The sequence below is a fragment of the Porites lutea genome, chromosome 9 (assembly GCF_958299795.1).
Source record: "Porites lutea chromosome 9, jaPorLute2.1, whole genome shotgun sequence".
Taxonomy (NCBI): domain Eukaryota; kingdom Metazoa; phylum Cnidaria; class Anthozoa; order Scleractinia; family Poritidae; genus Porites; species Porites lutea.
The window spans coordinates 5,315,507-5,343,335 of NC_133209.1; the positions used below are offsets into that span (position 1 = coordinate 5,315,507).

General features: G+C 39.8%; 2 protein-coding genes across 2 annotated transcripts; one reads left to right on the forward strand and one right to left on the reverse strand.

The window, feature by feature from the left end:
- Window positions 1-1,136: 1,136 nt before the first annotated feature.
- Window positions 1,137-27,535, forward strand: LOC140948631 (beta-mannosidase-like). The gene is made up of 21 exons (XM_073397897.1): window positions 1,137-1,449; window positions 1,613-1,647; window positions 2,392-2,459; window positions 3,269-3,501; window positions 4,699-4,801; window positions 5,619-5,687; window positions 6,867-7,008; window positions 7,735-7,828; window positions 8,256-8,335; window positions 8,747-8,795; window positions 9,990-10,131; window positions 10,724-10,903; window positions 11,649-11,746; window positions 13,480-13,548; window positions 13,649-13,683; window positions 21,935-21,995; window positions 22,610-22,711; window positions 23,839-23,940; window positions 25,433-25,615; window positions 25,718-25,864; window positions 26,318-27,535. The coding sequence occupies exons 1-21, from the start codon at window positions 1,243-1,245 to the stop codon at window positions 26,402-26,404; spliced, it is 2,286 nt and encodes a 761-aa protein (XP_073253998.1). The 5' UTR covers window positions 1,137-1,242; the 3' UTR covers window positions 26,405-27,535.
- On the reverse strand, window positions 14,926-17,764 carry LOC140948632 (dapdiamide synthesis protein DdaC-like). The gene is made up of 3 exons (XM_073397898.1): window positions 17,006-17,764; window positions 16,277-16,483; window positions 14,926-15,444 (listed from the first exon to the last, which is right to left on the reverse strand). Exons 1-3 carry the CDS (start codon window positions 17,597-17,599, stop codon window positions 15,046-15,048), a joined length of 1,200 nt encoding a protein of 399 aa, XP_073253999.1. The 5' UTR covers window positions 17,600-17,764; the 3' UTR covers window positions 14,926-15,045.
- Window positions 27,536-27,829: the final 294 nt, after the last annotated feature.

Genomic DNA, 27,829 nt, shown 5'->3' on the forward strand with positions numbered 1-27,829 from the left:
TATAGAAAATTTTAAACAGTGGTTCTAGCACATGTAGCTGCATGTAATGCCCTCAGATTTTTTCAGTAGAATCGTTAGGAGTGAATCTTTAGTTTACAATTCATATTTTTTTCAGAATGGACATTTTACAGAAATTATTCAACATTACATTCTCACATAGACACTGCAATTTCTCAAGCAGTTGCCTATTCTTCAAGATGGCTTCCAAAACTGTGATAAGGTCTTTTAGATGAGACTGGTTATGAAAGGTGGCTATCATCAAAGATAAAAACCACAGTGCTGCAGTTTATGGTGGAAGCTTCCTGACAGTGCACAATCCTTTGCTTTTTGTTCAAAAATTGTGTTGGAATAAATCAATATAACATTTTTATTGGTCATTAATATCAAAATGATAGGAATGCTATTGCAAGTCATGCACCTGAAAAACCATAACATACAGCGTATAACAGAGAAGTCTAATGGCCTTCATAACCATTCCATGCTATTAACTATGCTTCATGCAAAGCAAAGTGTTGACTGATGATGACCTGCTAAAGACCTGAAGACATCTTTGATTCCAGAGTAGTTATTGCATTTATGAGAAACCATGCCCTTAGAGACAGAATGGGTGGGGTGGGGGAGGAAAGTGTTTAACGGGGATATACTGCTTGGTTTGTAAAACCCTTGATGTGTATTTATGAACCAATGTTGTTCACTGCTTGTATTGTAATGAGGTGAAGCAGCCAAGTAGGATTTCAACCCCTTGCATATTACTAAAAAAACCACGCACACTTTATTTGAGGGTAAATGTATTAAGAAAGTACTAATTGGGGACACTATTTTTACTTCTCTAACTGGAGACAGGACCACCATTTTATGTGGTCATCTGAGCCATGCGAAGGTCTTGTTGCTCGCAGTGTAAGGAGTACCTTCACTCCTCAGTTATTTGAAGACCCTGAGTATTGGTCCAGCCCTTGGAATCAAACCCATAACCCTCCTGCTCTGAAGTTAAGAGCTCTACTGACTGAGCTACTCCTGCTGCAGTTTAGTCTCGCATAAGAAGGCTAAAAGTGATATATATCCAGATGATTATATTACTGTTAACCTTCTTATGATGTGCAATGACTCCTGAGTTAATTGTAATTATTTCTCATAGTGTCTGAAGATGTGATTTCCAAGAGAGAGATTCTCCTAGTTTTTGAAGGGCTAGACACAGTTGCTACAATTCTGGTGAATGGCATCAAAGTGGGTGAATCAACAAACATGTTTCACAGGTATATCTTCAGTGTCAAGGGAACTCTCAAGACCGGTTTGAATGTAATTGAGGTGTGCTTCACATCTGCCATTACTTACGCCAAAGAGCAAGCAAGCAAGTCACCATATCGAGTGCCTCCGGCTTGTCCTGTCCCAGAACAACATGGGGAGTGTCATGGTAATTTCATCAGGAAAGAGCAATGTTCTTTCAGCTGGGTAAGCCACTCATCTGAATGGAAACTAAATAGAAACCAAGTAAATCAAAGATAAATCGCAAATATAAAAGTCAGGCTGTAAAAGACATTCTTTACTTGTGCAAATAGATGGGAAATGTTGTCAAGAGGCAAGTTAATGGTAGTCAATTTCTTCTCTTTTGTAGGACTGGGGACCAGCATTCGTCACACAAGGGATCTGGTAAGTCACACAATCTTTAACAAGCAACGTAACAGTTCAACTTAGCCTAGTGTACCCTACCTCCCTCCCTTCTGTTTTCTTGTTGGGGAGGGGGAGGGTATGGTTGTATGTAGGCTAAAGTTTAATGGGGCCTCTCTCATTTGAGAACACGTCAGTTGTGGCTTTAATCCCTCACATCATCTATATCATTTTATCCATCTACATTGTATAAGGCTCTGTGTGGACGGAGCTGATGCCAACCTCCGGAAATCTAAAATCTGGAGACTCTCTTTTTTGCACTAACCCCCTCCCCCCCCAAATGTCAATGCATCCCCGCTCACAAATTGACCTATGATTTAGGTCATTATGAAGTCTTACATGAAGTAGATACTATCAAAATTCGCTTTCATCATTGTAATGATGAAATAATCTTTGTCAGTGACAAGTTACATGCAAAATGCCCCAGAAATCTTACAATGAAAAAACAAAATTCAAATTTTGAGAAAAAAAGGGCTAAGTTTCAAACTAAAGCACAGAAAAACTCAAAAGTCCATTTTTTTGGGGGAGATTTGATGATTGGTACAGGAGAGCGGGAGATCAATGCTGTATCCAGGAGAATCCCGGATAATGCAGGGGAGGTGGCATGTATGCATGGCTGTAGTCCTGAAGGGCACTGTCACAAAAAATCTTAAACATTGTGAAAAAGTCTAAGATCCCTGGTTCATTACCTTAGAAAATTATTTATTCTTTGTTTGTCATCTACAGGAGGAATGTGTCCTTACAAGCTTACAACTCTGCTGTCATAAGAGAAATTACAGTTACACCAACGAAAGGTTCCTTCATTGTAATCTATTGTGTTGTAGTGGACACTGGCCAGAGAGCCCTTTGAAGATATTAATGATTCACGAAGGAAATACAAATAATTTTTAGTCATGTCTATGTAGCTGCAACAGAATTTTTTAAAAACCCTCATAAATGATAATCACACAGTGGTGAGGACACTCTTTACCTGTAACCCTTTTATTTCCAGAAGTGGTGAGTCATAATTTGGTAAAATTTCCAAATTTCATTTTGAAAAATGCTAAAAAGCAAGTACGTATAGGACCACATGAAAGTGGTGCTGTAGGAAGAGAATTCGTTTGAATGTTAACATGACAGGATTTCAGCTAGAGATACAGAGGGCAGATGCGTTTAATTTATTCCAGGAGTGACATGGTTAACCCATTCACACCTGAACCACGCGAAACTTGCCAGGTGCTGGAAACCATGAAAAGAATCATTATCCTTGTACAACTTTTGATGTCACCAGTGTTAAACTAAAAGATGACATAGAAGCACACTTTTTTTGGCACAAGAATTGTTCCCAGGCATGCTCAAATGGAAGCCATTCAACCAGAAATACAGGCAAAAGAGTGCATAATTGAGTGCTAAATCTTGTCCTTTACTACCCACTGCAATCCAAACCATCACATTTTTTGCTCCAGAAAAAGATTTCTCTATACTCAAACTATTATTTGCAAACTTGGATTTCTATAGTTTTGGTTCTTTTTATCTAAATGTTTAACAGTTGAGTACTGAAAATTACTTAATTTACGTTTTTTAAAATTCTTTTTACTTTTTTTTTCCTTTCCATTCGGCTTAGTTAATGTCACCTGGCAATTATCAGTGGCTGTGTTTATGGATGCTACTTGCGATGGTATCACAGGCAGTATTTACCTTAGCCTCCCTCAGACATCTCAGTCTCAGAAAGTTCCCATTAAGCTGTCACAGGGGCTACAGAAAGTTTCTTTGCCAGTTATTACATTTACAGAGAAAGACGAGATAAAACCATGGTGGCCCAATGGTTATGGCAAACCAAATCTGTATGCTCTCAAGGTAAAAAAACCCGTAGTCTGAGGAGCTATGTTGCTCAACCAACCAATTTTTTTCAGTTATGTATTTGTTTGGAAACCGTTCAATTGATTTCAATTGATTTAGTTGTTTATTTTATGCTTCCATATTTGGAATTCAAATTTTACACTATTCCTTGGTTATCTTAACCCAGCTTTGAACAACACGGCCAAGTGTCACATTCCTTTTGGCGCTAATTACATTTAACGGTGATGAAGACACACTCGCCATGCAAGATAAACAGTTGAATCACCCGACTTAGTGAATCCCAGTAGGACAAAACAAACCATTTGCTCTTTGGTCAGGTCAAAAAGCAGACTGCTGCAGACCCTTTTTTTTTAGCATGCAAATGGGAACGAGACAACAATAGTCCCATTGTTTCCTAACCCTAAAAACAATAGTCCGCAGCGAGTCTGCAGTCTGCATTATTTTTGTGCTGACCAATATTTGCTCTTCTCTCTCTTGTTGCATTTTTTTGCTCCTTCACGTCAAAAGCTTCTGTCATGCTGTGATGTTTGAATATGTAGGCTATAAAAATGTAGCCTGAAAGAACTCAAGAACTGCTTTTTCCTTTTTTGGAATGTTAGTTTATTGTAGAGTTAAAGCTTTATGGTTAATTCAGCAATAAAAAAACTTTGCCTTTGTAGCAAGCGTTTCCGCGCGAGTTCGTGAGAAAGCTTGAACTGGAGCGAAAAAGGGAAAGAGTGGGGGGAGGGGAAAGGGAGAAAAGGAAAGTTCATTTTCTCCCCTGCTCCTCCTCCCCTTTCTTTCCTTTTTTGCTCTGGTTTGTAGTTTTAACTGTCTTTAGCGAACTTTCACGGAAGCGCTTGCTACGCAGGCTACTTCAAACTCTCCCCCAGCAAACTTGATATGCAAGCCTACAGAAAAGTTAACTCTTCTACACCGATGATTTCCTCCCTTAATAGCTGCACACCTTAGACTTACAGAAAGAGGACTACGCACATTTCTGTCTTCTTGCCAGAAGTAACTTCTCTAACCCTTCTCCGCCCCAGCCTAAGATACGCATAGCGAATGGAACGCTGGAGTGCCGGTCAAACCTACGGGATACATTACCTATACCTGCACTTTAATTTAGTAAAAAAGAGTAATATGATACCTTTCGAAGTGTCCGATTATTTTCTACATTACTTACAATTCTACAATCCTTACAATCGATTGCAGGTTCTCTTCATGGACAGCACTGGTGAACTGCAATCAAGTTTAAGTCGTCAAATTGGCTTTAGGAAAGTAAAGCTTGTGCAGGAATCGATACAGGGAGCTCCAGGTGAGCATTGTGTGATGATGTCGGTATAGAGTTGCGTCCGTTTGCAGTTTGACCGGTTTCAAACTTTGCGCAACAACTCCCAACATCACCCAACAACATGCAACAGGGTGTGCAGACGGACGTAGCATGTAACAAAGAACAATGTTGGGTCCCTTTGTACTTCACGGATTGCTTTCCGATATCTTAAAAAGAGAAAATTACTATATTGAGACGCCATTGATAATTACAAAAGTTAACAGTTAACAGTTAAATAGCTTCAGAATTGTATAAAATTATGTGCGTTCCAACTCTCCGTCCATTCCTTTTTCGTTTTCCTTAGATGTAATGGTAATTAAAATAAAATTATGATAGGAATAAGAATTATTGTAACTTAAAATATTTCCCTTCCTTTCATTATAATTTTACAGAGGATAGAGATCTGACCTGCTGGTTAACATAAATAATCATAAGAACTGCCTTTTTTCAGTTTGCAAACCTGTTCCAATTTACTGAATTTGAAAAATTTGACTATTTTATTAAGAAAAAGGCTAATTTGAAACACACTGGTAACTGTCTTTCATGAGGTGCTTAAAAGTGCATCTCTGGAACATTCAAGATTTTACCGGGTAGAAAAAATGCCGCTAGAAAGAAAAAGGAGCAAAGTTTCTTTCTTATAGACAGTGAGGTTTTGGAGAAAAATGTACAAACATTTAGAACAACTTCCAAGCAAATTTGCAATCGCTGTAATTTTCTGCCGGAGGCTAAGATCTTTTCGTCAGTTATCAAAGCTCTCGAGACCTTAAATACGTTTTCTAAATTGCTGTTATTTATTTTTCAGGTCTAGGATTTCACTTTGAAATTAACGATTTACCGATATTTCTCAAAGGAGCCAATTGGATCTCAGCAGGTATAACATGATCTTGACTGCCGCTTTAGCTTCGTGCAAACGGACACAACAACTCCCAACATTGTGGCGCCAACAATGTTGCGTGTTGTTGCGTCCGTGTTGTAATGGTGTCCAAACGGATGCAACAACTCCCAACATGTAACATCCAACGATGTTGCGTCCGTTTGCATGAGGCTTTATTGACAATAGGAAGACGAAGGCGACGGCAACGAGAATGTCAAAAGAGCAATCGGTCAGATAGGCAAGAAACAACCACTCTGCACGTGCATGATGATTTTTTGTACATTTCTCTGTGGAGTACGTGAACACAAGACAAAAACTTTCTTTTTCTTTTCCTGAACTTCGATTCACTCTTTTAGAATTCAAATCTAGACAAATTTGCCAACATGTGAGGAATTGAACGAGATGGAATATGCGCGATTAAGTTTAAAGCAGAGCGAATTCACATTTTAAGTGACGTTTTCGTAGCGCTCGGCGCCGTTGTTGCTTAAAAAAATGAAATTTACAGATATATTTCCCCAGACGGCAGTTGGATACCAGCACTTCTCACATGATCACGTGGGTTTCTCCTCTTGAATTTGCTTGACAAGCTAACGCTCGAATTGTCAGCATTTGGGTGTTTGCCGACTTATCATCTTACGTTGGCCTCGGCTAAACGTCGAACTTTTCATGAGACGAACCAAACTCTAATTTGGGTCGACCTAAATTAAGTTAAGACCGTCTGTTGGGTCAGACGTAGAACTTATATGACGCGTCGAACCAACCAACTGAATCAGATCAGTAATAACCCTTCTCCCCAACCGGTAGCTAAATATACATTATCATACAAATTTTAGGTTGTCGCTTGTAAAGATCGACGTTTGTCCCGGGCACGATCTTGTAGCCTGCGTAGCAGGCGTCGAAAGGGGTAGGGGGTAGGGGATAGGGAGGAAGAGAAAAAGGGGAGGGGGATTGATTTCTCCCTCCACCCTCCCCCTCCCCTTTTTGCGCCTGCCACGCAGGCTACGATCTTGAGACGTTCTATTCTTCTGAAGCAAACGATAGAACTTGTTGGACGATCCAAACTCATTCACAGAAACTTAACTGAGTCAGACTTCGAACTTTACATGAACTTAGTTAAGTTTGGTTTGACGTTTGGCCTAGGCCTCATTAAAACCAATTTTTGCGTCTTCTTCACAGATGCCTTTGAAGACCGTGTAACAAGCTCAGTTCTGAGGAATCTTCTCCAGTCCGCAGTTGACGTCAACATGAATGTCGTGAGAAACTGGGGAGGAGGAATTTATCAACACGAAGAGTTCTACAGCATAGCGGATGAACTAGGGTAGGTTATAATGAGTTTTTCCTCGTTTCCACAGCTCTTGATTTTTGGCCTCAAGGGGGGTGGGGCGCTAATTTGAAGGGGGGGGCTTATTTGGAGGGAGGTAGTGTGGCCGTGCGCAGCTTGTTTCAGGCGTTCAGTTAGGAGAGGGCGCGAGAAAAATTGACGAGGTTAGAGTGCTGGTCTTGCAATTCGGTCCCCGCGTTCAAGTCTCGCCCTGGGGCCGGTTGCTCGAAGCCTGGTTAGCGCTGACCGTTGGTTAAGAGGTATCAAAATGTATAGGTTTCCATGGTATTTAACGCTGGTTAGCACTAACCATGCTTCGAGCAACCCGGGCCTGACCGCTAGCTGGATTTGTTCTCGGTGGTCCGGAGTTCAAATCCTTGGCCACGCTTGTAAATGCAAATAGCCAACTGGTCTGCCTCCCGCCAGTTGGTATTTGTTTCCCCATTATGTTTGATTTAAATTATTTGTTTCAGGTATTTGTACTAGCATTAGTGCTATAAATACTGCCGAAGGTAAATAACGGAAATTTATTTTTATCTTTTTTTTTTGAGCATTGACTGTAATTTGTAAATAGAGTGAAGAGTGTGTGACTCCCTCTCTGTTATTCGTTGAGGTCAGGTTTTTGTTTCCATAGAGCATTTGCATCGGTACAAGATATTTCTGAAGAACTTTCTACCCACCCCTCCCCTAATATTTTTCCACTAAGTCACTGATTGCTTTCAGGTTACTTGTGTGGGAAGAGTTTATGTTTGCTTGTGCCCTGTATCCCACAGACACGGAATTCTTAAACTCAGTAAAAGAAGAAGTGCGATACCAGGTGAGGAATTCACTGCTTTCGATCCATTCTGATTGTCTGATCATTCTGATCCATTTTGAGCAAAACTACTGGAGTATTGTAGCAAACAGGCAAATTCTCCTCAAAATGTTGTGGTGAGGTTTTCCCAACTTTGCAGGAAAAATACTCAATAATTATTCCTTGAGCACGAATGGCCTCTGAGTCAATTTAGTAAAATCCAACTAGTTGGTCAAAAATATCGAGAATAAAAAAATTTAAGCTAGTTAAAGCTAGACTTTAATCCTTTTTTGCCGCCAAAAAGCGCGCATTTTTCGCTACTAGTAGGCTATAACATATAGCCTAGTAGTAGCTCAACCAATCAGAACGCAGCATTGATAATAGACCACTAGTTGGATTTTACAAATACAGTATATACGGGCGTCAACTTTAAAGTTATGTCTTTTCGCAGGTTAGGCGCTTACATTATCACCCATCACTCATAGTGTGGAGTGGAAACAATGAAAACGAGGCTGCACTGGCTGACGACTGGTGAGGTTTACATGTAGTAGCACTCGGTCGCTTTCTCTTGGTAGATTATTGGTAAAGTTAGTAAAGTCATTCAAGAGTGGTCTTAGAAACCAAAAGAGTGGAATGGTCATAAAGCCCGTCAAACGTCTTTTTAATATGTTTTTGTAGATTTGACGGTGCACAACGTTCAGTAGCATTCCTAACATTTTGATCTTGCTCAGGAATAAAAACGTCGCCTTACTTTATTCCGTCACAATTTGTGAAAAAAAAAAACAAAGGAATGTACACCGTCTGGAAGCTTCCAACATAAACTGTAGTACCATTGGTTTTTTCTTTCTTTTTTTTGTGATGTTTGCCACCTTTCATAACCAGTTTCCTCTACTAACTATGTAGAAACTAATCATTGCTCTCGTTTTAAATATATTTTTGCAGGTTCGGCACGACTTCAAATTTTTCTAGATATGTCAATGATTACGTGAAAGTAAGTTCTTATCGTAACGTGGGCTGATTTATAGTTGTACGCTAAGGAACCTAGCCTTTGATTGCAAACGAGGCTGGCAGTGTTTTGATAGAAACCTCAGTGCCATTCATTAAGTATAAGAACACGGTCGCCGTTTCATTGTTTTGGGACACAAATTTTGTCGCCGTGATGTCGTGTGTAAACGCTCCGTAGAGAACAAAAACTGTTATGTTGGTCGAAAAGCTTCAATGACCGTCAAAGCGTCGCGGATATTTAACAATTATTCCTCGAGCCCGAATGGGCTCTGAGTCAATAGCCCATGAGGGCGAGAGGAACAATTGTTTTGGTAAAATCCAACTCGTTGGTCAAAAATATCGAAACAAAACAACTTTAGCTGGTTAAAGCTAGACTTAAATCCTTTTTTTGCCGCCAAAAAGCCGAAGCTTTGCGCTACTAGTGGGCTATAATATATAGCCTAGTAGTGGCTCAGCCAATCAGAACGCAGCTTTGATAATAGACCGCTAGTTGGATTTCACTAAAAGAATTAATTCCTATTCCGTTATGAAATCGTGCGTATAAGAATTAATGTAGATTCATTCATGATATTCCAGCCCACGTTTTGGCATTGTCTTTCCTGTGACATCGCCGAATCGGCTTTAGCTAACAAGAGAAGAAGCGTTTTATCTGATATATGCGCACACACTAGTTTTTCTACCTGACCTCGAAGTATGTGAATATCAGAAAAGCCCCTTTTCTGTTGATAGAAATGTGATGGTGAATTTTAAGCCCGGTGAATACATGAGAAAGATTTTTTTTCGGTCAGTGACACAGGCGGCGCGGAAGAACAGATCCCAGTACTATCAACAGAAGTCGAGCCTATGAACTTCCGGTTTCTGGTCCAGAGAGATACTCTACCACAGAAGTACAGCATACTCCTGGAAGCTAAGACCACTAAACTAGGTTCATGTGACAAACATCATGTATACTGGTATGGCTGCGGGAATGTCGATATGAGCTTATGCGCAGTGATAGAAGTGTGATGGTGAATTTAGTGTTTTGTTTGATTCAAATTCTCCAATGGTTATCGTTTCTTGAAGAGATTCAGTAGAAAAGTTCGGAAAAATTTATGGGAATTAGTATCCTTCTTTTATGTAGTAATTTCTTTTGTTTTCCCTTCATAAAATTCTAATACGTTTTGTGCCATTTATTGTTTAGCTCTATATAGACATTATCCGAGAGACGCTGGAGGAAGAAGATACAAGTCGGCCTTTTCTATCATCATCTCCTTCCAACGGAGTTGACACGGAAAGGGAGGGGTGGGTGGCAAAAGACCCGGGGAGCCCATACTGGGGAGATGGTAAGTGAAATACACAGTAACGAGGGGACTCGTATTACCGAGGTGGCCGTAAGGCGGGGTTCCACTGTGAATGGTAAGCCATTACATTCAATGCACCATGGTTGGAACCTCTGCTAAACGGCCACCTGACGTTGTGGAACGAAGCCACTTTTTGGGGCGATAGTGTGACATTTTCCGTTTCAACTTCTCGACCACTTGACAAATGGCCTGATCTCCTCTACCGGTAAAAATTGGTAAATAGGGAACTTAGGCATTAACGCCCATGATGGTAACGAGAACGTTAAAAAAACAGTAGGTTTCATAAGCAAAACAACTTTGCACGTGCAGCACACTTTGCAGTACATAACATTACTGTCACTGCACAATTTCAATTTCAATGTGAAATTTCCTAGTTTCACGTTTCATGGAGGACGTAGACGCAAAACGCAGATTTTTTTTGCTCTGAACTTGGGTAAATTCGTCGGAGTGGGTTTATTGGGTGAATTCTGAATGCTTGTTTGTATCTGCTTCTTGACTCGCTTGAGGATGTAGACCACCCTAAAATCATAAACGTTTGCTCACGTTTTATTATTATTATTATTATTATTTTCAGTACACTTCTACAACTATAATATGGATTGTTGGGATGTGAGTGGTTACCCCAAGCCACGCTTTGCATCCGAGTATGGTTTCCAGTCGTATCCATCTTTTGAAACCCTTGCCGCCGTGTCTGTGCCAGGGGACTGGACCTATAACAGTGCCTTTATGGACCATCGGCAACATCACTTAAACGGTTCGTAAAATTTAATGGTAACTTTTACAAGGTACCTTGCCGCGATTATGTTTTTAATTAATTAGGTGGTTGTAGATGGTTTTAGGTGGTTTTAGGTGGTTTTAGGTCGTTTCATGTTTTAGTAACTACGACTTAAAGTTATGGAAACCAACATGGCAACTGTGTGCTAGCAGCTAGTGCAAGACCTTTAAGCTTGCTTGGTTGCTACAACATTGTATTTGGTAAACAAAGTAGGCTGTAAGGTTACAACCCCACTGATTCAAATGAAAGCTACTGAGTAGTACTTTCCTGTGGTACTGTGTATAATGCCGTACAGGGCGGTTTCAAACTTAGAAATCCCAGAGGACGATCATTCACAGGCACTGATTGTTTCGGATCAATTTAGGTCTCTGGGAAACTGCCCACCTACCCCTCCCCTAAGCTAACATTTTGCCTTAAGTGAGAAGTAAGTGTTAATGTTAGCTTAAGGGAGGGTAGGTGGGTAGTTTCCCAGAAACCTAATTTGGTCGTTTGTTTCTTGGAATTTCAACCTGGGAATAGACATTTTTCTTTTGATTGCTCTGGTCGGTAAAACTTATATCTTTGATAAAGGATTTTCTGAGAAGCTAAATTTAAAGGGGAACAGCATCGTGAAAAAGAAAGGACAATGGAGATGCATGGAAAAAAGAGGGGAAAATGTTGGTCTTGAATGAAAGATTTTGAGAGTTCACGGTTTTAAATAATTTTTTGTTCTTTCGTAACGAAGGTAATGAAGAGATGTTGTACCAAGCAAGAAAGCACTTTAAACTTCCTAACTCTTCTGATCCTCTGAAGAAATTCAAGGACACTCTTTATCTCACTCAGGTTTTTGCAAATTATGAATAAATGTCTATTGTAATAACTAATAATCTGTACTTAACCGTAACGAACTACTGACTGATTACCGTTACTGCGGGTACAGCTCAAGGACCAGCCGGTTGAGTTTAGCCTACTACGCAGAAGGAGCACTTGACGAAGCCCTAAGAACGCCTGAGGAGGCAAACCAATGGACGCCCTGGACCTGATTCATGATACCCGCCGTCTTTGCACTCGCCTAAGAACTGATTGGATATAAGCAATGTTACGTGTTTTCTCAGGAGAGCAAACAGGTGATAAAATCACCCGACAACAGAAAATGAAGAACTTTCTATCTCGTACACTATAATACCAAATTGTGGGTGGAAGAGATCATGTTCCCTTCTTTAAGCGGTAGCTACTGTCGATGTTCTCCTAGCAAGCAATAATGCGGTTAAAACTTGTCATTTTATTTGACTAAAATCGTCGTCTCGTTTTGAGACAATAGAGAGCTTTAGATTCTGAGACGAGAACGACTACGAGTACGAGATTTTGTCAATACTGAGTATTGCTCATGCGTGAACCAGCGTCGTTTTGGCGGGAAAACGTGATAGCCGTCGTCATTCTACTACGAGTTTTAGCGAATGTCGTAGTGGCGGGAACAAGTTAACAAATGTAAGAATTTTTATCAGTTTGCTATCGGGAGAGGGCTTGACCTCCTTCAGTATAAATAATCTTACTAACTTTTTTGGTGAAAAAAAGTAAATTGAAGCTTGCCGGGGTGTCTTTTGTAAGAACGCGCGCAAAAACTTGAAGTTAAATCTCGTACTCGTACTCGTCCTCAAATCTAGAGCTCTCTATTAAACAAACTTGACTGCGGTTACTCTTGTTGGCAAATTTCATCCCTCGTTTGCCCCCTGAAATACCACAAGACATTGCTTTTATCCCATCAATCCTAAAGCGCGTGCAATAATGGCGGGTATCGTGAATAAGGTCTATTGGCTAATTACATGGGTACCGAGAAGGATACCAAAACGAGCCCGAGACCACCGCGTTGCAATTGACCACTCCAGAAAATACCATAACATACCATAATGCTCTTTATTTGTCACCCCAAACTTTTGCGTAAGTATTGTTTTCAGTTTCTCTTGGGGCCATTTTAACTCCCAAGAGAAACTGAAGACATTGCTTACTCGGCCACTCGGTGAATACAGTTTATACAATGAACATTTAGTAGCCTGAATTGATCACTCCATACATTACAGGAAAAATGTACATAAATGGTTTCGGCGCAAGCATTTCTGGGATTGTTGTTGTGGACAAGGGTTAGTTATAAATTATTGATGGCTGTCTTTTGTATACCATCAACAAATCGCAACGAATCCCAGGAATCGTTGTGCTGAAAGCTTGTACCTAGGCTCCTCCGAGACAACGAGTGGGAGAATGGGGAGAGAACGGGGAGTTCTCGGTGTAACTGTTAAAAAAATAGTTGCCTTCGAAGGAGGCTCTGAGCTTGTAGCTATTATTCCTTTTGTGAGCTGAAGATCGTGAAGTGTGCAAGGGCTTGTTTAAATCGTGAGACATGCGAACGGCGGAAAAACGGTAAACTTTAAATGTTCCTTTAAGTGTCATTCATCTCTATCTGCCATTAAAGTTTAAAGTGTAAACGTCACTTTAAGCCCGTTATAAAAGCAGCAAAGAATTTTTGTTTCTTTTCATTGATGGAAATATTTTATGAAAGTATTGTGTATTTCGTCTGTTAGGTAACTCAAGCCCAATGTATGAAGGTGGAAACTGAACATTATCGACGTTTACAGAGCGAACTAGTGATGGTAAATTTTAAAATCTTTTCTCTTTTCATATCACTCGCCCATCACTCTTGGTACCACATCAGGTTATTCTGATAGTTTTATTACTCTTTGCTCTTCACAGGGCGAAGGAAGAACAATGGGAACAATTTATTGGCAGTAAGAGTTAAAGTTTTATCGTAAATATCATTTGTCTATTCCAGAAACTATTGCTGGTTTGCAGGAGACCTCACGGCGGACATGTTGCTTTTCAATAACAGAAGCATTTCTCTCCTCTGGGAACTAAAACCCATGTTTATGTAACTTCCTCGAAAAATAATTTTATTCTATTGACCATCAACATGGCGCCCTTGTCACGTGGTTGCAAACCAAGAATAATGGGAATGGGTAGCAGCTTTTGGCGCAACGATTTCTGGGATAGTTTTGGTGGACAAGCCTTGCTTATAATTGGTTAATGATTGTTGCTTGAATACCAGCGACTAATCATAACTAACGCTTGTCCACCAAAACTGAAATCACTACGCCCAGAGCTTTTGCCTATTCTTCCTAGCGTTTACAGTGGAATGTCGATTTTTTAAACCCCCTTGGGAGAGGGAAGTTAGTTGGAATTATCGAAAGCCCGGTTATTTTCCTAAAATATATCTTTGAATTCGTTTTTAATACGGTTCGATCAGCTTAAACGGCGTTTACCGGCGGAAAATCCATGGAAAAGGCGTTAAATTAAACACTTTTCTTCCCCCTTATATAATCATCCTCATTAGTATAGTGGTAAAGAAAAGTCGCCCCCGACTGGACGTGCGGGTTCTATACTAAATTAATTAGCTCTTCTTTTCTTCTTTTTGTTGTTGTTGTTGTTGTTGTTTTGCTTACTTATTTGTTTGTTTGTTTGTTTTTTCATATATTTTCTTTTCCCTATTGACTTCCTTCCCTTTCTTCCTACTTCTGGCCGTTAGCCTTTGCCTCGCGGAGCTGTGCGATTCACGTATTTCTAGTTATGATCGCTCGATGATACTCAAGGCAGTTATTAACCAATCATAAGTAACGCTTATCACCGAAACAATCCCAGAATTCGTTGCGCCGAAAGCGTGTACCTATTCTCCTCGTAGTTTCTAGAGTGGAGAATACCAAAGGCTATCATTTTGTAATCAACGATTACAGTGCAATGTTTAAACTTATTTAAAAGTCAACATAAAGTATTTCCGACAGCTGTTCTGCCTCGCCCCTTGTACTGGTCGGGTTTATGTCCTCACCAAATCGAAAAATTGTTGAAGACCTGCTTAGATTTCGAGAAATCTGGATTCTACTGAATTATTGTTAATTAATGTACTAGTAAAAATATTGCGGTCTGAGTTTCTTATTCAACCGTTCTCTGAGCAGACAAAGCGATTTCTTAACGGTAGAATACTGAATCTTCGCGCCAATCGTTTCCTAAGTGCAGAGCTTGCTTGCACGCTACAAAGCATGTTTTGTCGATGTAAGGATATAATTAATCTCGTATTGGACTTCCAAATGTATATTCTGTCAGTTTGTCATATAGACCAAAAGCTTTCTGTCCCCTTCAAATCCAAGCCTCCCGTGTTGTACGGCCAAGTTGTCGAGCACCAAGAGGTCTCCCTTTCTCCACTTGAACCCTACTGCGCATGACCAGGCAGTGGCGAGTAAGTGCTGTATTACTGCGGGCTCGATATCGCTTCCATCGCCGTAAAATGTGTGGGATGGATATTGATTTTCTTGGATCTTGTCTCCTCCCGGCAGTAGACGGTAATAGGAACCATGGTGTGTCGTAGCTTGATTGAACCAAGTTTTCTTTCTAGTGACTGGGTGATGTATAAAGGCAGGCCTGTTTTGCCATAGGTACAAATCACCGCTAGGGTCCCAGGTGAAATTCCTGCCTTGCTCTTTTGCTAGGGTTTCCACAACCTATTTGACAGCGATAAGAAGGAACTGAACATTAATACTGTGGATTCCACATCTCTCTGATTGAATTCTGGATTCTTGTGAAAGAATTCTATAGAGAGGAGAAGTTTGACGTCAAGTTACCATGATAGCCAAATTTCTGGATGACAACAAAAGGGCCGAGATTAAGCAACGAGGACGGCGACAGTAACGAGAACGGCAAAAAAAACCCCGATAGGTTTAGATTAGCAAAACAACAACTTTGCACGTACATCACGCTTTTTTTGTACGTTTCTTAGCCGTCGTTACACGACTGGGACATGAAACCTACTAATTTCTCACGCCCGCTTAACGGAGTAGGTGAACGCAACACAAAATGTTTCTTTTTCTTTTCCTAAACTCAGATACGGTCCTTTTGAATTAAAACCAGAACATTTCGCCAACGTTTGACAAATTAAATGAAACTGAGTAAGATCGATGAAGTTTGAAACAGTGCGAATTTACTTTTTAAGTGAATTTTCGGTTTGTTGTCATCCAAAAATCTTGCTACCATGGCAACGTGACGTAAACGACTTCTTTTCTCCGTTTGGTTCTTATAGCTAATTCAGTTCCAGTTTTTCAAACGTTGCTGGATAGCGCTATCCACAAGATAAGTCACTATCCAGCGGATAAGTGTTGGAGAAAACAATGGGGCTATCCAGTGGATAGAGATTTTACCCAGTCCACCATATAAACAACTGGGGCTAGGACTGTATGTAACTAAGCTTCAGCGATTGGCATTTGGGAAAATACATCCACTAGCTTCCACTCGCGAATCTTACGTTTCTTCTATCCGAATTTATTAAAATCCACCTACCTCTCTGTTGTCTGTGTCATAGACGTGCTGCCAGTTCATGTATTCTGCGTTGGATTTATCAGGCAAATATCTTACGTACCGCAGCTGTTTCTCTTCAAATCTTCTCACTTTGTCAGGGTCCAGTGACGAAAGAAGGTCGCTATTTTTAACCAGCGGTGTTTCACCTCCGCAGCCATCAGCGGGTTCTTTGACACAAAAAAAGAAAACCTTGGGATAGAGATTGTATTATTATAAACTTAGTATTTTAATTGTCATACGTTTCATACATGAGCAGTGGCGAATCCAGGGGAGCCTCCCCCCCCCCCCCTTATTCCCCCTATCTGAAGGTCCAGACTCGCCACTGATGAGCTCCCGGCTTGGATGATCAGGGCAACCTCATCCCACGTATTGACCTAAATAAATTGATTGAGTGATTAATTGGGCGTTCCGCGAGGGAAATTTGCTTCAACCAAAAAAAGTAAGGGAAATGTCGGCTATTTCCCCAGGCCATTTATTTTCCAGTTCTTTCAAATATCAGTTTTATTCCACCGATCCCTTAAACAGAGTCATGAATTAAGAGCATTCCCGGCACACACCTTAATTGGCCGGAATAACGCCTTCCCTTCTAACAATCTAGAGTGATTAGGCCTTACTATTGCTCTCATAGTTTCCGGCAATCGACATATGAAAAGCTGAAACGTTCGTTAACGGTATTAATTTAAAACTGCTCTGAATTTTAACATAGCTTACCTTGGATGGGTATACATTGTTGTATGACATTTCATTGTGCGGATCTATCGATATCTCATCTGGATCGTTGTTAGAGGTGTATGTTCCTATATTCTCGTCAATTCTTTGGCGAAGAGAAGCCCCTCCCTCATACGTTAAGACTTTTCCTGGAATTTCCCGAGCAATGATAGAGAAGTCCTCCTCGGTGTGGGCCGGGAGATTGCGAAATAAAATAGCAGGATGGTGTGTAAGATTTTCTTCCACATATTCCATACATTTTGCAGTCAGCTGAGCGAGTGAGGATTGCTGGGAATTGGTAACGAGCACGCCATGCGGGAATGATTCTCTTGGCTCTGCAAGGAATTCTGGGAATCCTTCCCCGGTTGAACCTGCCATGGATGGTCGGTCTTTTATTCTTGACTTAAATTTTGTAAGCATTTCTTCTCTTGGTAGCGGTGTGAAAGTATCTGTTGTTGTTGGACTTGCTCTTGTTGAAAACAAGTTTCTGGTCTTATTATGAAGTAAATGTGATCGTGGCAGGGAGAAAGGGAACGTAGGAAATCTGTAGAAAGATACGCGGTTCCATAAGAGACGAACTGGAGCTGGAGCCGTCATGGTCAGTCTTTTGAACCTAAAAACAAACTAAAATCATTAAATAGGTTACGTTTTTGTTTTATCTTTAAATTCATCCCAGGAGCAACACAAGATCAGTCCTCCGAGAGAAATCCTGTACAGGATTGACACATGGCACGAGAACAAAAAAAATTCTTAGCTTTTCATATACATATATTTTCACCTCTTTTCGTATTTGTAAAAAATGGTCTAATGCTACCTTTACTGTTACAGTTCCTCTAAACTGCGCGTATAGAAACTTAATTTTCTGCACAGTTGCTGTGCAATCAATGTTCATTATAGCGAATACGTATTTTCTGCATAAAGCTTTGATTTAAAGAAATAAATTCGTTGTCAACGAAATGTACTGCAGTTAAAAGACGCTATTGTGCCCTACTTTTCAGGAACAATTATAAAGTTTCGAGCTCACTTAAATCTACAATGAAACTGTATTGACCAGAGTTTCTCCAAGCTTAAAATTTATCTATGAATTATCATGGTTATCAAATAAGTAACACCTTTTAAGCGTTAGAACATAATTTTTAATGCACTAGTCAGATTGCCAATGCACAATACATAACCGTGCATAGAAGCTCGATTATCGTTCTTTGTCATTTCGTGCATCGTGCCTTTGTCCTTGAGGTACCATTTACCCATTCAACCCTTTAAGCCCTAAGAGTGATCAGCATCAAATTTCTCCTTGTAATATCAATGCTTTGTAAAACAGAGTGGTCATGAGAATTACAGACCTGATCACACATGATGAATTTGCTTGATATATTATCAACTTCTCACCACTACTTGTGTAGGTAGTAAATAGGGACAACAAATGAGAATTCAAATTTTGATCTTAGGGTTTAAAGGGTTAAGCAAGAAGAGAGAGCCATGATAACACATTTAGAACAAAACGTACTCGTAAATTCAACTCTCTTTAATACAAGCCTAAGTATCCCAGTTTATCGTCATTCATTCTTCAGATTCTTTCTGTATTCAACACCATAATTTTTTTTCTCAGATGATATATCGACGGATTGTTTGAAAAAGGCTCGATGAAAAAACAGTTAAAGCTCGGTAAAGGCATCTTGAAGGCACTATCTATGCACCATCAATGGATTTCAGGCTTCTTATGCAGGATTATCGTGCAGGCACGATGCACGATAGCCTCCCCGCGGACGTCCTTTGGGGTTCGTTCGTCACCAATTCATACGTCTGCGGGGGGGCTAGAATTTGATCTATTTTGTTACAGCTGTGATCACCAAGTTTTTGTGCACCTCGCCTAGAATATTCCTCTTCAAGAGCATATTACCTACTGTATTCTTTTCATTTCTATCACTTTCTATCCCTTTATGTTTTTCACGGTATTTGGATTGTAAAATTCGATCGACTATAGAGTTCTTTTCGGGAGAAGAAAGGTGTTTATGTGTGATCCTCGTGACTCTATGACAACTGACTTTACTGGAAAATGAAATTTTCTATCTGTCACAGTATATGACTGGAAATAAATTCTCCCTGACTTTTTGCAAATTTTCCCTTGCATTCCTTCAACCCTGCAAACAGTTATTTGTCATTCTTAACCAAATGTCGTGACATGTTGTGACGTTTTGCATTTCTTTGTTAGTGTGCATGAATTTATATGAAATATGAGCATATCATTTGTGCGACATAGAATGTTATTGTTGTTGTTCAATTTATCCTTAATTTGGTTTAAATTTTATTTTCTTTTGTTTCAAAATCATTACCATACATTACCATACCCAAAAACAAAAGAAAATAAAATTTAAACGAAGGATAAAATTGAACAACAACGTAACACAAAATGCGGATTTCCACTGTATTTGAGAACATTTGTGAGAATTTCTCGAAGGAAGATATACCACACCTTCCTTACCGTCAAAAATACTCATGATGTGACCGTCCTTTTGACTCATTTCTCGGCAGACAAACCCTGTGTAAAGGCGTTCGGTTCGTGCAGCGCGATCTACATTTTAGCCAGCTTTGAGTCCTACGGTATGGTTCGTTGTATCGTTGTATTTCTAACGTTTGAAGTAATGTGGTAGAGCTAACCAAGTTGAAAAGTAAAGAAGTAGACCTACCTTTCCTATTTAAAGATACCAAAAGTGACTGTCGATGGATCGAGTATTGGTTAAGACACGCTTTAGCGCGGCCGTCTGTCTCTATACAGTGTAAATTACAGTTCTGGCGGCGTGTGTGCGATTTAATCCGGTACATGTATTCAAGCCTACAGGCGCGGCGGCCAAGCGGAACCTGTTGTTGAAGGCACAAGTGTAATAACTGGACCCAAGTGTAATAAAGGTCCCATCTGTGATAACATTTGGACCCAAGCGTAATAAAAGTCCCATCCGTAATGACATTTTGAACCCAATTGTAATAAAGGTCCTATCTGTAATAACATTTGGACCCAAGTGTAAGGTCATGAAGGTCTAATATGTTGACCTTTGGTCCCAGCTGAGATAATATGAGACATGCTGACAACAGCGTTTAACTTACAAGGCTGACATCAGGGCTCATGTGACCAAACAGAACGAGAAAAACATGAACGGGAAAAAATACCACCGAATCTAGCAATGGCTCTCGGCTCACGTGTTGACAAATTTATAACTGGCTATGAAACTTGCTCTTCAACAAATTCATCGCTCCAGAACAAATAAATATGTCATTCACGTTCACTTATATAAAATTTCAGGCTAAACAGTTTTAAACCCAGTGGAATTTGTTATTATTTTTTGCCCTCTGTCTTCTTGTCATTTTCAGTATTTCACCCTCGCGGCTGAATTTTATTGATAGGATTTCATGACTGTCAGTACTTGTACTGAAAAGGAGCACCTTAAATTTAAAATTTTTTCTTATACATTAGTGAAATCAAGCATATGCTGTTGCTTAATAAAACTTATATGGATTTAAAAAATTGAGAATTTCCTTAAATCGATGATTGAACGAATAAAGATAACATAAGAATTTCTTTGGTTAAGTGGTAATGGCCAGTGCCGTTTAGCTAATACTACTCGCCAAACTATTAGGTGTAAAATTCAGTTTGAAAGTGGCATGAAAGCCATGAAAATAAAATGAAATGGTAGGAGTTGGTTTCCGCAGGTCACGTGATTTTTAACTTTTTGATATATCACTGGTTTGAGTGTAAAGATAACTTTTACAAATTCGGCCTTTATTACACTTAGGTCCAAATGTTATTACAGATAGGACCTTTATTACGCTTGGGTTCAAAATGTTATTACGGATGGGACTTTTATTACGCTTGGGTCCAAATGTTATTACAGATGGGACCTTTATTACACTTGGGTCCAGTTATTACACTAGTGCCTTCTACATCCTGGCTAGTTCAAGTGTAACAAAGTTGTAGACAGGCTATTAGTGGAAGAAATATCTAGCAAGCATTTCGAAATACAACGATATTTTCTTGAATATTTTTCTCGAAACAAAACCAGCCCATGCGGCTGATACAACAACGACACGTTGGTGCACAACCCTGTGAGAAACCAGAGAATGGAATGGTGAATAAGCACGCGCTTTCCACTCCAAGTAGACATGAGTTGTTTACCATATATTGACAAGGGCAAACCGGTCGGTTCACGGTTTGGGCAAATGGTACGCAAAATTCAGGACCGATATATTTCGTGCCGGAATCGCTTTTACCATATGTACAGATCAGTTCCATTACCGAAAAACAACCGCGAAAGTCTGAAACAGGTATCAAAGATAGTTTTTAACTTATGATACACGAGTGGTACACGAATTTCCGCTTGGAACAACAGGAGTACCTTTTCAGATGTTCCGTTGCACCCAGAAATGTTCCGCTGGAACGACTCATTTACTTTCCAACCGAATTTTCCAGACCTTTTGGTAAATAGTGAACAACCATGGTAAACGCAAATTCGGTCGCTTAAACCTGATGTTCAGTCAATATTTCCAGTTTCACTGCAATGTGATCAGCACGGTCTACCCAACCGTTGCCAGAAGGTGTCCGTTGTACGGAGCAAGACAGAAAGGAGTGACGATGATGATGATGATGATGGTGATGATGATGATGATGATGTGTGTTCTAGCGTGCCTTTAACTATTGCCGATATTTCCCTTTATTATCGTCGGCAATTTGGCCATGGCCATGATTTATGGCTCGATTTTTATGCTCCCAATAACCTCATTTGAGCCGACCATCGGTAGGAGAATAAGAGAAAAAACTTACGAAAAAGTCTCACCTTTACTCCGAAGGGGTCAATATTGTAAAAAACCGCCGTGTGCTACGAGTTTCGATTGACTTTAAAGGAACCTCTTTTAAATTCATGTGTTAATTGTTTTTATCAGGTTGAATAGCATTTGGCAAGCTCCCACTTGGTCTTCATTGGAGTATGGAGGCCGTTGGAAGGTAAACAAATAACTTATTTCAGTCTTGTTCACGTCTCTTCATGGTATGAAAGAGGGGAAAACAGGGGTAATATCTGTTTGTATATTAACTTGACGCATGCAGACAAGATTGAGGACTTTCGAGTATTAGAAGACCCGGAGATTAGGCCAAACCCCTTGTGAAATTGAGAACAACCTTTTCACCATGAAGTTTAATAAACATAAAAACTCCGCCGTTATTTACGGACTGTAATAAAAAATGAACACCCGTTTCTTTATGTTGTCATTTATTTCTATATACGTGAGACTACTAAACTTTGGGATAATTTGCCCGTAGAAATTAGACATAAGGATTCTCTTCCTGCTTTTAAGAAGAGTTTACGGAATTCAGTTTTTAAAGAACAGATTAGCTTAAACCATTTTCATATTTAGCTCCATTTATGTAAATTTTTTTTAGAGTTTTACATATCAATATGGTTTTAGTTTTTAGAGACTGGTATTTTTTAATTGATTGATTAATGAATTAATTAATTCGAGGGCCACAGGTTTATTAGCTTTTAGCTATTTAGTGTTAGCCTCACTGAATAAAGTGTTTACTTACTTACTTACTTACTTACTTACTTACTTACTTTGCAGATGCTGCATTATTTCGCGAAGGATTTCTATGCTCCCGTGATAGCTTCATCTTACGTGGAAAGCGGGAAATTTAAACTTTACGTTGTGTCCGACCTAATGAAGGTAACGGGTTCTTCCATCCCGCACGATGAGACTAAAAGACTAAGGGGTCGACCATTTGACTTTCGAGGTGGGTTTGGGTATTTGCTTTGGGTAATTTTATTTTTCCCAAACCTCTGGTGAAATAATTTTTCCCTGACATACAATGGTGTAAGATTTCTTTCCAGCATTTACGCCTTGAAAGATTTTTTTTTTCAGTGTAGGAATTTTTTTTTTCTGAAATCACCCTTATCCCGCCTCAAAAGTCAAATGGTCGGCTCGTAAGGTCCTTTTCAAGTTATAAACTTAGATTAAATTCAGTAAAAACCTAATTGTTTAAGGGGAATTTTTTTAATAAAATTCCTTATTTACGGAATAACTTACCCTACGATCTAAGAACTAAAGACCTAAGCCTGACTTACTTGAAAAAAACGTTGTAGGAAATTTATTAAGAATAAGATCAGGGAATTTGATCCTGATCGCCCACTTGTTACTTGGGTATAAATTAAAGTGCAGTCTTTTATCATAATTAGCAGTTTATATGTTACGTTTTCTGACAATTTCTGTTTCTTTCTGGTTTTTTTTTTCTACATTATAAGCTACCGGAAATCCTCTGTTAAGCTCCCCCTCTCAAATATCCTTCCCCCCCTTTTCAGGGGAAGAAAGTTAATAAGCCCCTCCCTCCCCTCCCCTAACTATTTTTCACTAATAAATGATAGACTGTATTAATCAATCACGACTGTTAAATTTTGTGTGGACTGATCTGGGACGGTTTTTTACCAACTTGTAGTTCGGATTTGATTCTGATCCTCGGCTCCAAGACCTCCAACCTTCTTGCACTTGAGCTTGTCCACTTTGTGTTCTAGGTCTTTATGGAGAACTGAAACCATCCTCTTTTCTGAATTAAATAAGCCACCCGTCTCTACTAAGCGCCCCCCCCCCCCCACCCCCCTCCTCAAATGATCTTGACTGAAATAAATAGGGTGGACTAGCTCGTATGCCATACCCCACTACAGTCCTCCCCTTTCCTTCTCTTCGTGTCTCATTATAATGACTTGTATGCAATGGACTAAAGTAAATTATGTGCACCTACTTATGAAAGAGAGCCAAGAAACTTCACTATGGTCTTTATTATTATTTATTTTTTTCAGCCAATCACCCAGGGTGTGGTGTCTCTTAAGGCTTGGGCCTGGTCTTCGTTCAAACCGTTGTCTACAAAGAACGTCACTTTTAACATTGATCGACAGTCCTCTGTGAGTAGCCAATAGGGAGCTTAAGAAACCACGACGACGACCACAACGACGACTTCAAAAAAACAATGATCAAAACAACAGCTCTGCACGTGCATCACGCTTTTTAATACATTTCTTTGACGTCCACTGCACGACTACGACGTGAAACCTCCGAATTTGACGTTTTATGGAGGACGTGGAGATATATACGACGACGAATTTTCCTTCCTCTTTTTGAACCTGAATAAAATTCTTAAGAATCCAACCCCAGGAAAAGTCGCCTGCGTTTGACATATTGAGCGGGTCCAAATAGACGTGATTAAGTTTGAGCTGAACGCAAATTCATTTTTTACCGACGTTTTCACTGCCGTCGACGTCGTCCTTGCTTAAGGTCCCTAATTAACTAAGTGAACAGAACAACGAGTTGTTATTTAGCCTGTGTTATATGTCTCTAACTCACTAGTAGAGAGCTTTAGATTCTGAGAGGAGAAGGACTACGACTACGAGATTTTTCTCAATACTAAGTATTGTTCATGCGTGAACCAGCGTCATTTTGTCGGGAAACGTGACAGCCGTCGTCATTTTACTACGAGTTTTAGCGAGTATGTCGTAGTGGCGGGAACAAGTTGTCAAACGTAAGAAGTTTTATCATTTTGCTATCGGGAGAGGGCTTGACCTCCTTCAGTATAAATAACCGTACTAACTTTTTTGGTGAAAAAATGTAAATTGAAGCTTTCCGGGCTGTCTGTTTTTTAGCACACCCACAAAAACTTTAAGTTAAATCTCGTACTCGTACTCGTTCTCGTCCTTAAATCTAAAGCTCTCTACGGACTGTTCACGTATTCTCACGTATCCTCGTTAGCAAACAACAAAGTCCGTATAAGCATAGCTTGTTCCAGGCTCTAAGATCGCAGGGAAGGCGAATCTAGAAAAGTTGCGCTAAAACCGCGTCGGGGCTGGGGAGAGACGGTGATGTGGAGCATGTAAGCATTGTTGTCAATACTTCATTGCGGTATACCAGCTGTTGGTATGTCCTGTGATTGGTCAATTTTGACAGTTTATGTCAACACTTAAATTAATCGCTTGGCTTCGAGCGTGCAGAGTCATACAAACATGGTGAGCGTGTGAATCCCTTCTACACCCCAGAGTTTGGCACTTTGACATTTGACATTTTGACACGAGAAACAGTTTTTCTGGAAGTTGGCAAGGTAGTGGGTGGACTGAGGTATTTGAAAAGATGCTTACAGGAACTCACCTTCTCTCTTCCCGCCGTTTTACGCTCGCTAGCTTTTTCGCCCGCCTGCATTGACCGAGAGCCAGGCACAGGTTAGTACGGGTACGCCCCATGACAACCTGACCGAATGTTATCTATGCCACGCGATTCGCCAGGCGTTAGTTGATATTGTTGTTTATTTACGCAACCATGTCATTGGCTTAATTCCAATTCAGTTAGTGGCAAATTTGTTCACTACGTTTCAATGCCTTTTTATGTGTGCTGCTGTTTCTATTTCAGAAACTTGTTTTTGCTGATGACTTGAAGATTTTTGTAAAATCAAGCGGGTGTGAAAGCCCAAGACACTGTGTGTTCACCATGACTCCAGTAGACTTCAGCACCGAGGAAGACCTCGGGCCAGCCAACGTATTCTTCCCTTCCAGTCTATCAGACGCTATCGGCTTACAAGATCCTCAGTTAAAGGTTAAAATTCTCTGAAAGCTAATTCTACCTTTATTTTTATACAAGTCTTTGTTAGTTACGTGAAGACTTTCACATGCATGACCGTGAGATCTGTTTTTCTAGATTTCCAAAGTTGCCCAGTTATCCAAAACAGAATTTAGAGTGTCCGTTCAAGCCCAGTCTCCAGCTTGTTTTGTATGGTTGGTGGCCAAAGACGTCCGCGGTCGATTCTCGGAGAATGGGTTCCTGCTAACAGAGCCTTCCAAAACGGTATTAACTCTTCAGTCCTATTTATTTTTTTCCTTCACTGAGACATTTACCATGTCTTCTAAAGGAGCTGTGTTGTGAATTGAGTGACAAATAAAAATAACTGCTCAAAACATAAGAAGAAAGTATAAATAACACAGCAATTACAAAAAGGAGGCATGGATGGACAAACTTCAAGAAGATTAAAACGGGACGCAGTTATAGGTTTTTGAAAGCATCTTAGCCTAACAGTTTTTCAAAGGTCATTTTTGTTGTTTGTAACGTTTGATATAATGCTTGCGAGACATATTTCTTTGACAAGAAGCTGTAATTTTGTTGATTACAAGTAATTTCTCGCTCGCGTAGTTCTACATAATGCATAAGGAAATGAAATTGGCAATATTACAAAAAGTAAAATAAAACAGATAGCCGTGTACAGCCACTTATATTCGATTTTAAACGTTGTTTCGTTTTTAGGTGATCTTCTACAGCTGGCAAGATACGGCAGAGGGTGAATTAGAAAAGAATCTTTATATTATGTCTCTTTATGATCTGTACACTTAAAAATAATACAGTTTATAAAACAACGCACCAAAGGAGTAACGTAAAACGACAGAAGTACAACTAGATTATTTACCTGAAAAGGTTTTTTTATGCTGCGGAAATTATCCTTAGTTAGCTGTTATGTTGTGGTATGGATGTTATTCAGTTTTTGTTCTTAACCTTGTATATTACGCTATTTGGTGATCGAAACATATTCAACACTAGAAAACTGTCAAGAAAGTTGACAAAGTTATGTATTAAGATCTGAAGTGACGTTTTAGCGGGATCTAGTTCTCACAAATTTCCTGGATTTTCGAAACATCCAGAAATACTAAATCTATTTTTGATACTCCTTATGGCTGGGTGAAAGAGAAACTAATCTTTACGGCCGTTGTACCGTGGTTCCAGAACTTTCAGTATTCTATATTAATTGGTCGATCTGAGTTTGCCTAGCCCGCGTACGACGTCTTCCCTGGCCTTTTCGGTCAATGCATTTCGGGGGCGTATAACTCGCTCGGACCACGTGACCCGGAACGCATTGGCCGCGCGGAATAATGAGGCCTAGGGACTAGCCAAGATCTGAGTACTGTAATTCGTTGGAATAACCATTTTGGTGTTGAATTTACCGAACTCAGATTGATAAGTAAATGGCAGTTAAATCATTAACCGGGCTTCGAATCAGACTAAAAGTCAATCAAAGTAACGGGCGAACACACAATGAAACAAACCGACAGAAAGATTCTTAAAATTTGCTAGGGCATGGTAAGTTAAACCGTGAGTGAACGAGTGTGTTAGAGTTATTTTACTTAACCCGTGAAATAGGTACAGTAGTAGAATACTACGCTCCATTATGCACTAATTCCATTGTCTTCTTTTGTTGACTTGTAGCTATTTTGCACTTGTAGTATTGTCTGTTTCATGGGTCAAGTAAAATCACTCTAAACTAAACAAAGAACGCTTAATGCTTTTCCAGAAAGCATCCTTCATTCCCTATAATTTTTCGCGAAATTTGTTACAGTCTACAGATCGTTCATTTTGCTATATTTAGTGTGGCGTGTTTACCGTGGCAAATGCCTTTACAAAAGGCCAATAAGTTTGTACCTAGATGATACAATAATGAGTTTGGAATAAAGAAAGCATTTTTTTTATGAATTTGTCTTTTGTGCCAGTCTCACTTCACCCATCAATAAACTGTTCTGAACCTCTCGGTGAAACTCCCATATCCGAAAAGGACGGGGATGCCTGTTGCAAAATTATAACTGTAAGCCTGGGAGCAAGCTCTCCGGGGCTCTGTGGCGGCGGGGCAGGAAAAGGAATGAGAGCATGAAATTACGTCTCTGGAATTTTAATTCCACCTCCAATTCCCCTGTGGCTCCCCGTCGACCGAGCTGTCAGATTTTCGCCAATCAGCGCGCGAATGTAAACAAACGTTGAAAAAGAAGATTT

Excerpts from the sequence above, each read along its gene's own strand:
- LOC140948631 (XM_073397897.1), top strand. The coding sequence starts at position 1,243 with ATGTTTCACAGGTATATCTTCAGTGTCAAGGGAACTCTCAAGACCGGT. Across the intron at positions 8,336-8,746 it reads GCTGCACTGGCTGACGACTG|GTTCGGCACGACTTCAAATT; the intron begins GTGAGGTTTACA and ends ATATTTTTGCAG. Across the intron at positions 25,865-26,317 it reads TAACAGAGCCTTCCAAAACG|GTGATCTTCTACAGCTGGCA; the intron begins GTATTAACTCTT and ends TTTCGTTTTTAG.
- LOC140948632 (XM_073397898.1), bottom strand. The coding sequence starts at position 17,599 with ATGACGGCTCCAGCTCCAGTTCGTCTCTTATGGAACCGCGTATCTTTC. Across the intron at positions 16,484-17,005 it reads ACAATGTATACCCATCCAAG|GTTTTCTTTTTTTGTGTCAA; the intron begins GTAAGCTATGTT and ends CTCTATCCCAAG. Across the intron at positions 15,445-16,276 it reads ATGACACAGACAACAGAGAG|GTTGTGGAAACCCTAGCAAA; the intron begins GTAGGTGGATTT and ends GCTGTCAAATAG.